This window comes from Phoenix dactylifera, chromosome 11 (assembly GCF_051530095.1).
Source record: "Phoenix dactylifera cultivar Ajwa chromosome 11, Ajwa_hap1_PhDact_Kaust_v1.1, whole genome shotgun sequence".
Lineage (NCBI taxonomy): Eukaryota > Viridiplantae > Streptophyta > Magnoliopsida > Arecales > Arecaceae > Phoenix > Phoenix dactylifera.
The window spans coordinates 26,901,593-26,914,213 of record NC_143200.1 but is presented as its reverse complement, the minus strand read 5'-3'; the positions used below and the strand labels follow the sequence as shown (position 1 = coordinate 26,914,213).

Here is a 12,621-nt window from a genome sequence, read left to right as displayed (position 1 = left end):
TCCTCTTGTCGGAGTCTCGAGATATCTTTTCTAGGTCTTTTGCTCCTCCGTCTTCACTTCTCCTTGCTACTTAATGTGGCTTGGCTTCCCATGTGCATTCTATATCCAACTTCCATTTCCACATGTAATCGTATAAAAGCTACGCAATTAATCACACCATTTTTATTTTCCATGTTGGGTCAAAACTCTTCATATTGATATGAATCATCTTCACTAAACTAAGGAGTCTTAATCTGCTCAAGTTCAAAATTCAAATGGAGATTTGATCCTAAATCATGGGTTATCCACGTGTTGTGAAATGGTCCACGATTGACATGTGGCGAGCCTGTCTCATAAACATGGCAGGCCTTATAAATCAGAAGTTGTTCCACAATGCACAAATAGCTTATGATTTAGATTTGGACCTCTCCAATTCAACCTAGTTTGCCCAAATTCATTTGTGGTTTAACTTGATATGGATCCGTCATGGAGATCGCTTCAACTTGTTTGTTGCTATAACCTTTCATCAAGTTTGTGTTGGACGATGTTTCAATAGTCTTTGGCACTCAAGGTCTTGGTCAAGCCTCATCGTTTTAGAATTTGACTTGTTGATTTGGACTAGTATGATTACTAAGTGATGAAATTGGTTGGGCTTGATTTGATGTCATAAAGATCTAAATCTCCAGGTAAAGTTGATTTACAGCTGGGTTGATGGTGTTCACCCAATTGCCCTGTTGGTTCGATTCGAATTGGGTCACTTACAATCCGATCTAAACCAGCTTTCCACCATCTTATTGTATGAATGGCTCACACACAAATAATTAGAGAGAAGCGCCACCTTCCAAGTTCTCATCTCTGTGAGATAACACTCAGCATTTCTCCAAAATTCAAAAAAAATAAAAAATTATGATTACATTAAAGTTATCTAAATATATTAAAAATCACCATATATATAAAACAATATTTTAAAAAGTCGTGTATATCTAAATATACTAGAAGTCAGTGCGCATAGAAAAAAAAATTAGGAAGAAATTATTGGTCGTTCGACTGCCATGCATAAAAAATTAAAGTTAGAATTATTTTGGAAAGCCGTTAACTAATTCCACACACGTAGAAAAAAAAATGTTAATAAATTTGAATTTGAGTATGACTCTTTTTAATTATTTTTGAAAAAATTATTGGCCATTTAGAGTTTATGCATATAAAGGGAAGAAGAATAGAATTTGAATTTAGAATTATTTTAGAAAATTGTTAATTAATTTATATAAAAAAATCCCTTTTAGAAAAAAATTTTCTGTAGAGGCAAACTTTTTTTTTTCAAAAATATTTCTCTCTGTGCAAGCAGAGAGAAAAATATTTGACTTAAATTTAAATTTGAGTAGGATTCTTCTTAACTATTTATAAAAAAAATTGACTTTAGAGTTCTTTTAAAAAACCATTAATCTTAATTACGTTAAAAAAATTATTAGCCTTTTAAAATCCATGAACACAAAAAAAAAATTGAATTTTAAATTGTTTAAGAAATATATTAATTGTTTTAGTAAGTCGTGTTTAAATTAATTATAAAGATTTTCTGAAAAGGAAGTTTTTCCCCCACAAATTTAGATAAAAAATCGAAAAAATATTTATTACGTTGTTTAAAGTTATTTAAAAATCTATCTATAGACCTTTTTTTTCTGTATTTGATGTGCCAATTAATATCATGACGACCAACGCGAGCACCAAAAAAAAAAAAAAACCCTTACAATCGGATGTAAATCGGCAATACACCATCTCATCGTATGGATGACTCACACAGAATTAGAGAAGCAGCACCGCCTCGTTCCCATTTCCACTCATTCCTCATTCCCCAGAGGTCCTACGAAGTGATAAGTCCACGTCAGCTCCACGTGGCAAATGGCGGTGCCAACCGTTCCCCCATCCAAGGACGATAACCCTCACCCGGTTGCGATGTGGACACGTGTCCATAAGCCGTGAAGGAACCTTTGAGGTATATCCTTGCGGTGGGTGGGGCTTATAAGAGCCGCCCTCGTGAAAGGCTTTGTTTACGCTTGGGCTTCCTTGCCATTCCCCGGCCTTCAATACTAAACCAAACCATGTCTGCCTTCGTAGGAAAATACGCCGGTAAGCTTATTCCCCATCACTCATTTCTCTTTCATGATAACAGAGGTGGATTTTTTTTCTTTTCTTAATTGTTGTTGGAGTAAAGCTTGAAAACTCTTTCTAGGTGTTCCTCTTATAGGTTTTGTACGCCAATAAAATATATCTTTCACAAGACAACACTCTGAATGATCAATGAGGACAAGTATGTTACTTATTTGTTTAATTAAATAAAAAAATTTAACAAAATCTAATTTTAGAAAGATAAATTTTTGATTTTATTTTACTAATTTATGCCGGCAAAATTCGTAGCCTATTTGCCCATTTCTATAGGATTGGACTTAAAATTGTATAGGATTCGTAAATTGAGCCATTTATTTAAGTATGACCATGTGTCAACCAAATTCTATCTAACCTAAATCCTATGTTAAGAAAAAAAAAACCTACATAGATTTTTTTTTCTTGGTACATGCTAAAGACTAGGATCTTGGTTGGATTTGGACAGATTTTTAAAAAATGAAAGCTAGATGGGCCAATAAGTCGGATTCCTACAGAATTTTTAATCCAATTATGTGGAAACATCCAAACAAGCCCTAAGCTAGCATAAAATTTAGAATTTAGACCACACCAGTAATACCGAGTCAAGAAGCACTCTCAGGATTCTTTCATGAAACCATTCTAGTATTGAACTTATCCATGTTATGAATAAATAGCCATGTGCTTAGATCTATGGACATAATTTTTGTTGCTGGAGTGGAGCTTATCAATAGGAGATCTCCCTCTCTTTTTTTCAAAGAAGGTCGTACAGTGGCAAAATTACTTGTAATATCCTATGCTAGCTTTATATAGAAACCATGCCATCTTCTTTAAAGATAAATTAATCCATTGGTTATGAAATATAATCTTACCTACCTATCTTCTCGTTCGCATTCTTACGAACACATCTATGGTTTGACCACCGCAATATTTACCTATTTTGATAACTCTTCTTTGGTTGGGCTGACCAAAATTTTCTTTGCTTTCCAGATGAACTTATCAAGACGGCCAGGTACATAGCGACTCCCGGCAAGGGCATTCTGGCCGCCGACGAGAGCACCGGCACGATCGGCAAACGCCTCGCAAGCATCAACGTTGAGAACATCGAGTCCAACCGGCAAGCCCTCCGCGAGCTCCTCTTCACATCGCCGAACGCCCTCTCCTGCCTCTCCGGAGTCATCCTCTTCGAAGAGACGCTCTACCAGAAGAGCTCCGACGGGACGCCGTTCGTCGACGTCCTGATGGAGAACTCGGTCATCCCCGGCATCAAGGTGGACAAGGGCACCGTGGAGATCGCCGGCACCAAGTCGGAGACCACCACCCAAGGCTTCGACTCCCTGGGGGCCCGCTGCCAGCAGTACTACAAGGCCGGCGCCCGGTTTGCGAAATGGAGGGCCGTCCTCAAGATTGGGCCCGCCGAGCCGTCGGAGCTCGCCATCCAGCAGAATGCCCAGGGGCTGGCGCGGTACGCCATCATATGCCAAGAGAACGGGCTCGCGCCCATCGTCGAGCCGGAAATCCTCACCGACGGCGACCATGACATCACCAAGTGTGCGGCGGTCACCGAGAGGGTGCTCGCCGCCGTCTACAAGGCGCTCAACGATCACCATGTGCTCCTCGAGGGCACCCTCCTCAAGCCCAACATGGTGACCCCTGGCTCCGACAGCCCCAAGGTACTAACGTCCTCTTGTGGACCTTTTATCTCTCTTTTTTTTTTTTTTTGATTTTTTTTACATAAATACTCTTCTAAAAATTTAAATTTACGTAAATTTTTTTAAAAATTTATATTTATTACTGTATTATTATGAAACACCACTTTTGCACAAATGTCCCTAATATAACAATTTTTCTAACATTGTTAATAAAATTCATATTTTTTAATTAAAAGTAAAATAAAATTTTAAAATTATTTTTTTGTTCTCCATCGTGATCGCCTTATTAATGTTTCTTTTTGCACGTCTACTCATTAAAAATATTTTAGTCATTTTAATTTGAAACCGTTAATTTTTTAACAGCGTTAGATGATGCGGGTATATATGCAAAAATACGGATAAAAAAAAGAGCGAAATAGCAAAATAAGTGTTTTACGAGGGGTATACATGTAAATATCATTTTTGGAAAGATATTCATGCAAAGTTTGATTTTTAAAAGGATATTTATGCAAAAAGTCCTTTTTTTTTTAGGTAAATCGAATGGATTAAACCATTTGAGCCACGAAAATATATATATAAAAATATTGAACAATTGAACCAAGATATTTGCCAAAAAAAATTCATAAATATATATATAATATGGTCGGCCACAAACAACACAATCCAATTAACTGCACTATTAGTTTTTCTGTAAATATGCACGACTTCGATATAAAACAAACTGCCCATCATCCGCCAGCAATCCTACAAAAAGCGATAGAATCTAGCATTAGTAGAAGGTGGATCTGAAAACCATCTGATAACCGTCAAAAAAATTTACTTAAAACACCAGTAATTTCTTTGGATGATGAACTGTTTCATTCTTTTTTGTGTGTGTGATTTTTAGGTGACCCCTGAAGTGATAGCGGAGTACACGGTGGCGGCGCTGCGACGAACCGTCCCCCCGGCCGTCCCCGGGATTGTGTTCCTGTCCGGTGGGCAGAGCGAGGAGGAGGCGACGCTGAACCTGAACGCCATGAACAAGCTGAAAGTGGTGAAGCCATGGACTCTGTCCTTCTCATTTGGACGGGCCCTTCAGCAGAGCACCATTAAGAAGTGGGCTGGCAAGAAGGAGAACGTTCCGGCGGCCCAGCAGGCGTTCCTGGCGAGGTGCAAGGCCAATTCGGAGGCTACGCTCGGGAAGTACGCCGGGGGAAGTGCCGATGCCGCGGCTTCCGAGAGCTTGTACGTCAAGGGATACAAATACTAGTGTGGATTCCCATGATCATTTTCTCAAGTGTACTTGCCTCTTTAAGATCTCTCTCTAATCTCCCTCCCTTTAACCATATTCACCCATATTTTGGGCTGTTAATCTTTATTTCCAGCTGTTCATACATAACACTTCTGCTCTGATATTAATTTACTGGTCTTTTAACTTGGCGATCCAATTATTGTTAGTAATTTAGTATCATTTCTTGACATTCAATTGCTTTTATCCTAATTAGAATCGATTATATTTCATCTTTATGCTGGTTGTTCATCGTGATAATTCATTGTGATCTTGAACAATATTTTTTTTTTGTATTAATATTCAACTAATCATCTAGTTGTTATACTAGGTGAGAAAGTTTGATCGACTAACTGGAGTCATGTTTCATTGATGAAATCTAGATGAGTGATATGTGATCAATAATTGGCTTAACTGGGATCATGTATGAGCAGTTTGTCTGCATTTATAATTTGTGAAAGGTAACCTGGTCTATTTTATTTGTCACGACAACTATTAATATCCCTTGATGTGAGTTCATTAATTTAGAATGCATAGGAATAAGTCTATGTGCTATGCGCTAGAAATTTGAGGTATAATTGTCAAAATCACCGTCATCTATTACAAGGTTCACTATCTTGGTATTGGATCTCGTACTGATACCATTCTATTACAATATTATACGTAGTATGGTACGAGACAACGAGATGTACCGATTTAGTACCGCTATGGTTCAGTACATCCGATACAGTATGGTACCGATATGTATGGTAAATTTTCATCTATTCAATTAGCCCGTTAATTTCCGCCTTACAAGAATTAGAAATAGCCCATAAACCCTTGCACCATGTACATCAAGCCACGTAATTCTTCAACTCAAGTTAAAAAGATGGGAGATGAGGAGTTCACGAAAGGCCGGTTCAGCCATGCCCCGGTCCATGAAAGACCCATACCCGACCCGATAAGATGATGGGCATGTTGTTCTTTGGATACAGAACCACTTCTAAATCCCGTTGCCGACTCCAGAACAGACCAGACCAGAAAATCCAACAATTTGATGGTCAGGATCTTCTGATCCACATGTCCGACCATCGAAACGAACTGTATACAAACCAAAAGAAATAAGAGGCCAAGTCCAAATAGATCAATTAGCCTCTCTCCCTCTCTCTCTCTCTCTCTCTCTCCGTTCTCCCTCTTTTATAGTTTCTCTTATGTCGTCCCTCTCCGCTTCTCTCCGCCTCTTCTCCCCCAAACTCCCCCAAACCTTCCCCAAATCCCCCTTCTTCCCTTCCAAACCATTTCTCATCTTCTCCTCCTCCATCTCCTTCCAACGCCTCCCTAAATCCCCTCTTTCCGAGCCCCTCAGAGCCCAGCAGCGAGAGGCCGAGGTCGACCTCTGCGTGCTCCCCCCCAGATTGCAAGAGATCATCGTCCTCTTCCAGTCTGTCCCGGAACCCAAGGCCAAGTACCAACAGCTCCTCCACTACGGCGCCCAGCTCCCCCCTCTCGACCCCCGCTTCAAGACCGACGACCAGCGCGTCCGCGGCTGCGTCTCCCAGGTGTGGGTCCGCGCCTTCCGCGACGCCGACGACCCCGCCGCCGTCCGCTTCGAGGCCGACTCCGACTCCGCCCTCACCAAGGGGCTCGCCGCGCTCCTTGTCTTCGGCCTCTCCGGCTCCCTCGCCCCCGTCATCGCCTCGGTCCCGCCCGGCTTCGTTCACCTGCTCGGCCTCCAGCAGAGCCTTACGCCCTCCAGGAATAACGGGTTCCTGAACATGCTCAAGCTCATGCAGCAGAAGGCCCTCCAGCTCTATTCCCAGGTCGGTAATTCGGAAATTAACGGGGTTTCAGAATCCAAGGGAGGGAATTCGGGTGCCAAAGGTGGAATCTTGGAGGATAAAATTTCGATCTTGGGTGAAAAAACTGATAAAACTGGCGAAGATTCGATCTTTAGAGAGGTTTTGAGTGCCAACAGGAGCGGCGATTCGCTACCCTATGGGCATTTGAAGGTTGATGGACACGGTATGGATAGCGCCGATGTGGTGCAGAAAAGTTCTGGTGGTGGGATTGGTGGGAGAAGGGAGAGGATTAGGCAGGGATTGGAGAGGGAGCTATCTCCGGTGGAATTGGAGGTGGAGGATATATCATATCAACATGCGGGCCATGCTGGGGTTAGGGGGAATAGTGATGGAGAAACCCATTTCAATGTGAGGGTGGTATCCAAAGAGTTTGAAGGGAAGAGTTTGGTGAAGAGGCACAGGCTTGTTTATGACCTGTTGCAAGAGGAGTTGCAGACTGGATTGCACGCCCTCTCCATAGTTGCAAAGACTCCATCCGAAGCCCAATCCAGTTAGATATGCACTGAATGGAACCAGGTTTTGTTACTTTGTTTTTTCAATCCCCTCTCTTAAATTAATCAAACATGAGCTTTACAAAGCATAGAGACATGCTGCATCGTTTGTATGCGTAGATTTTCTTGTAATCTACCTGATTATAAAACCAATAATCTTGCTGATTATAGAACCAATGTTGGAAAAAATTGAATATTTTGCGAGTTTAAAGTCTAGCTGTCTTAATTTTTTCTCAAAAGAATTTGTTTTCAAACTTGGTGATTAGGTTTATACCATTAACTTCTATTCAAACATATTAGTTAAGAATAAAAGATTGTACACTCAATATAGAAAACAGATTAAAAGTTGGCTTCTTGGTTCATCTGTTCTTTTGGTGTTAGTGTGGTGAAGATATAAAAAAGGAACTTAGAGAATAATTGCAATAAGGGTTGTTGATAGTTGTAATGCTTATTTCTGATACTGACATATTCCACAGCTATGAGTACTATTGAACTCTAGAATTTTTATGGCTGGATTGTTTATATGCTTTTTTGAGGAAAATCATTTATAAACCAACTCATGCTGGTGCCTTTGTTCTTAAGCTGAAGAGAATGAAAGGATTTCATGGGATTCTAGATCCTCCGTTGTTAGCGTAGTATTCCTGATCATCTTGGTATGGAGGTCAAGGAATTTCAACCACAATTTTTATCATTTTCTCCTGTAACATCAAATTGCCTTGGACTCCATACATTAGAATCATGTGGATCAGCTTTAAAGCAATTTTACCAGTATTCTTGTGTGCATCCTCCTTTTACTGATCCTTGTCATGTTGCAAATGTGTTAGTGACATCGTGTTAACTCTTATAACATGTTATAGAGGAGGAAAGTATGATGGTTGGAGGATCGATTTTCTTGCTACTGATGCCCTTCTTAATTGAAGAGAGGCTCAAGGTCATCCTGCATTGTATCAGATGCCCTTTGTACTTTATCACTTGGTATATTTTTTTCATCTTCTGCTGTTGTTTGATATGCTTCTTATCCTTCCTGTTGCCTTGTAATACTGATTTAATAAATTCTTTTTAATCCTTAAAAATAAATGCAGTGTTGCTGCATTGTATCGTAGTTGGTAGTAGGACTTTGGTTCCATAAGCTTACTATCCTTTCTACTTCTTTTTGCTTGTACTACTCTATTGGTTGAGTAAGTTCTTACCAATTTAATCAGGATATGACCAAAAAAAGGGTAACTATGAGGCATTTGTATTACCTGGTAAGAGTTGATTCTGAATATTAGACCTTAATTTGTCGTTATAGTTGCATAGGTAAGCACATGCATATTGTAACAATGAAGAATTTTATCGGGAAAACTTCGCATTGGTACATAGTAATCCAATATTTGAATACTAATTCTTCATGTGAATCTCAAGCAGCCTAATCCCAATTATATAGGGGTGTTGTGGTAGATTTAGGCATGTTCTATAAAAGTTTGAGAATATTCTTACAATGAATGCTACACTTGACACAAACCATCTATTAGTTGGCTCCCATTTCCTTGGCCAAGGCAACTTTAGGAAAGAGAAGTGCCCGCGGTTAACCTAGATGCCAATTTGGCCAATCAATGTTATCGGTTACACAATACATTCATGCAATTGGGTAGCATGCCTCATGGCTTCCCGGGACCTTGAAGGAATCTAGGCAAAGAGGCAAGATTGGTTTAACTTATGAATTTCATCTCTTATGGAGTAGTAAGTGAGAACATGAGTGTAGGAAACTTACTAGGAAGCCACTTCTCCCTACAAGTTTATAGTAGTGAAGCTGTTTATTTGACATAGTTGTAAATAATTGTTACTTAACATCTGTGCAAGAGTTTCGTTGCGTCTTATTGTCATTTAGGGAATTAGTAATTGATGGCGATGATTGCATGCCATCAAAAAAGGTAGTTTTCAGTACTAAATACCAAATTGGTCATTGTTGTGAGATAATGCTAGCCTATGTTTTTCCTTTTGGGTGTTTCATTTTCCTGGTTCTTAACATCACCTATGGCCTTTGGTGAAAAGCAAGGGCCATTGAGACTCTGTCGTTGCTTTCAGAATCAAAAAGAGGACTTGTTCTTTGCTCGAAAATTTCCCCAGATGTACCAAAAAAAAACTTAAAATCTACATGTTCTATCTCGGCAAAGTACCTTTTGTTTTTCCTAAACTTTCTTTTTTTTTTATTTTTATTTTCCTTCATTCAGTTACCCTCTCCCATAGCTTTGAACTCATAATCTATAAATGGTGCATTTTGTGTGTGTGTGCATATGTATGTGTTTGTGTCTTCTTTCAAAGCTTTTCTTCATTAGTGGATATTATTTGCTTCAATATCTCATTTTAAAGGTTCATTGATTAAACTAACTTCTCACATAAATAATTATCTTTATGTTAACTATGGTCCTAAAGTGTTACCTCTTTATTCATGCCAGACCCCTATATAATTTTCTTAAATGCCTGACTTTTCATCTGCATGCTTGTTTCTATCCAATCTTCACTCTTAGGACCGACTCGGTCAACAACTTCTGAAAGTATCCTCTCTTTCTTCATGTAATATCATCATTTCTGATAACCTCTCCACTTTTGATTCTTTATGCATCTAACTTGTTGCAAAGACGTTCCCTCATCTTTGTGAGCTTTTAGATACTTTCCTCACCATATTTTGGGTGAGTATTTTGGTAAGAAAAGGCTGTGGTAATGGACAAGAAGAAAACTCTTTCAACATTAAGTTTTTCTCCAATTTTTTTTTTTTAATCATTGTTATAGTGAAGTTCTAATAAGAATCGAGTCATTGGGAAACCTTTGTAAGTTCGGCCATTTGAGGGCCTTATATAGAAATCTGGGCTGGGTAATTCTAGCCTTTTGCTCGAACCACCAGAAGCCTGTCAGTCACCTATCGTAGCACACACCAGGGCTAGTCTAAACTTGCTATGAGAACAAATTGCAATTAAATCCTTGCAAGTTAAAGCTACTCGGGGGTTGCTAATGGATGCATTATAATATATTTTTATCTCTATGCATTTGTAATGAAAACTTTTCTTTTCTTAACCCACCTTATTAGAGACTTACGGAATCTGGTATACGCTGAACCACTACGAAACTTCAACGCATTGCTTGGCTCTTAACTCGGGATCTCATTTTTTTTTAAAAAAACAACCTGAAAAGTATTATTAGGGAATTTTTACCTTATTATTCAAAAAGGCTAATCAAAAGGTGATCTTAGAATTCCTTTAAGATATACTTATTTTTGCTATTTAAACCCTAGCATCCTCGGCTGTGAATTTAAATCTAATCAAATCTAGTTATAAATGCTACGCTTCAATGAATCAGTATTATAGTGTTTCTTAGTCTATATAGGTTATAGAATGAATTTGCTTTAATATAATTAATAACAATTCAGAATTTTACTGAAAAAAGTATTATTTAGATTTTTTTAATTTTATATAAGTATTCGAGATTTATCTAATGCATAGCTATTATAGAATTGAATGTACACATGGATCCTCTGCTACTCATGTCAAGCAGCTTGCAGGCACGAGTTAAAACATAGTTTTGTAATATTAGTGGCTTTCATCACGGTGATGAATCATACCCTGTTTTTTGAACTACTACTCACGTACAATGAAGTGATACGGTGAAGGGAAAATAAGCGAGATTAGTTTTGGGAGACTTGTGACCGTGGGCTCTTTTGTTTTTTGTTTTTTTTTTTTTTTTTTTTTTGGTGAAAACGGCAATTCATATATCTCTAGCTTGAGTACATGCGGCCATATCAAAAGAAAGTAAAGACAACAACGGGGTAGGACACTCAGCTACTGATGTCCAAAGAAACCCTCCCGAGTGCCGGGCAACATAGGAGGCGACCCAGTCAGCCGCTCTGTTCGCCTCCCGATACACATGTGCAGCATGAAAGTCACCCATCTCCTGAGCCAGTCTCCTAGTCTCAAGGATAAGTGGATGGCCATCACCGAACCTATCCACCCCCTGAATCCAGTCGATCACCACCGAGGAGTCTCCCTCGAGAAACACCCGGACAGCACCGAGAGCCCTCCTCGCAAAGGATAGGCCCTCCCAAGCAGCACACAACTCTGCCCCGACAACGGTAGGTCCTGAAATGCTGCGGTCCCCAGCGGCTATCAGTCTACCCCCACAGTCTCTGATCACAAATCCCACACCTCCAGAGACACCATCCACCAGCCTACTACCATCAAAATTTACCTTGAGATGACCAAGGGGTGGGGGTACCCAAGAAACCAGGGCGAACCTGGGCGCTATCTCAGCGAAGGAAGTACCCGAGATGTCCCTGGCCATCCCAGAGGTAACAGAAGCAGAGGCCACGACGATCTCCCCTGCACGTAGCACTGCATGATCCACCACCATCCGCGAAGACCACCTCCTCCCCTCAAATATGCGGGCACACCTATCCAGCCAGATATGATAAATGATGTATGCCATCATGATGCCCTCCCGAGCAAAACATGGGCTCCGCATGGAGGCTCTCAAAACGTGCATCAGGTCCTGGGCCGTCTCCACCGAAAGGGGTAATGTAACAGGGGACCTACTCCATACCTCCCTGGCCCTGGGGCACTGCAATAAAACATGGTCAATGGTCTCCTCCGTCCCCAAACACAGCTCACAACAATAAGAGATCAACATGCCCCGTCTAGCTAGCATGCTCCTGGTCGGTAGACAACCCCATGCCACCTTCCAGAAGAAGAGCGCCACCCGCGGATGACATCGCAACCGCCAGATCCATCTGCCCTCAATCCACCGATCTGGTGCCCTACTGATCAAGGAATGGAGATCCCGAGCTCGCACCTGCACTCGGCCCGTCGGCCGCCAGACTAACCTGTCCGGCACCTCCTGCCAGGGAATCGGAATATCCAAGACCAACTCAGCCAACTGCTCCCCAAACACCTCCCGAATCAGACCCTCCCTCCAACGGCCCCCCTCTGGGTCTATCAGATCACGGACCCTGAATCCAGCAATCCTCGCCGAGTCCACCATAGTCGGAAGACGGCTGATCGGCTGCTCAGTCACCCACCTGTCCTCCAAAACGTCGATCGACCGCCCATCTCCAATGGCCCATCTCAACTCCGGTAACACCAGCGCAGCTCTAGCACACATCTCCCTCCACACCGGCGAGTGGGTACGGCCGCCACGCACCCCCGGTATCAAAGCTCCATATTTGGCCCTCATCAGCGAGGACCACAGACTATCCGGCTCTAACACATATCTCACTGCATGTCGCGCCG

The 12,621-nt window shown here is 41.0% G+C and overlaps 2 protein-coding genes across 2 annotated transcripts; both read left to right on the top strand.

Annotated features, from left to right (window-relative positions):
- Window positions 1–1,958: 1,958 nt before the first annotated feature.
- On the top strand, window positions 1,959–5,194 carry LOC103702365 (fructose-bisphosphate aldolase 5, cytosolic). The gene is made up of 3 exons (XM_008784771.6): window positions 1,959–2,103; window positions 3,106–3,788; window positions 4,654–5,194. Exons 1-3 carry the CDS (start codon window positions 2,076–2,078, stop codon window positions 5,014–5,016), a joined length of 1,074 nt encoding a protein of 357 aa, XP_008782993.3. The 5' UTR covers window positions 1,959–2,075; the 3' UTR covers window positions 5,017–5,194.
- A 127-nt stretch (window positions 5,195–5,321) lies between these two features.
- LOC103702438 (sufE-like protein 1, chloroplastic/mitochondrial) lies at window positions 5,322–8,463 on the top strand. The gene is made up of 2 exons (XM_039127950.3): window positions 5,322–7,388; window positions 8,188–8,463. The coding sequence occupies exon 1, from the start codon at window positions 6,225–6,227 to the stop codon at window positions 7,365–7,367; it is 1,143 nt and encodes a 380-aa protein (XP_038983878.3). The 5' UTR covers window positions 5,322–6,224; the 3' UTR covers window positions 7,368–7,388; window positions 8,188–8,463.
- The last annotated feature ends 4,158 nt before the right edge of the window (window positions 8,464–12,621 follow it).

Excerpts from the sequence above, each read along its gene's own strand:
- LOC103702365 (XM_008784771.6), top strand. The coding sequence starts at position 2,076 with ATGTCTGCCTTCGTAGGAAAATACGCCG. Across the intron at positions 2,104-3,105 it reads CTTCGTAGGAAAATACGCCG|ATGAACTTATCAAGACGGCC; the intron begins GTAAGCTTATTC and ends TTTGCTTTCCAG. Across the intron at positions 3,789-4,653 it reads CTGGCTCCGACAGCCCCAAG|GTGACCCCTGAAGTGATAGC; the intron begins GTACTAACGTCC and ends TGTGATTTTTAG.
- LOC103702438 (XM_039127950.3), top strand. The coding sequence starts at position 6,225 with ATGTCGTCCCTCTCCGCTTCTCTCCGCCTCTTCTCCCCCAAACTCCCC.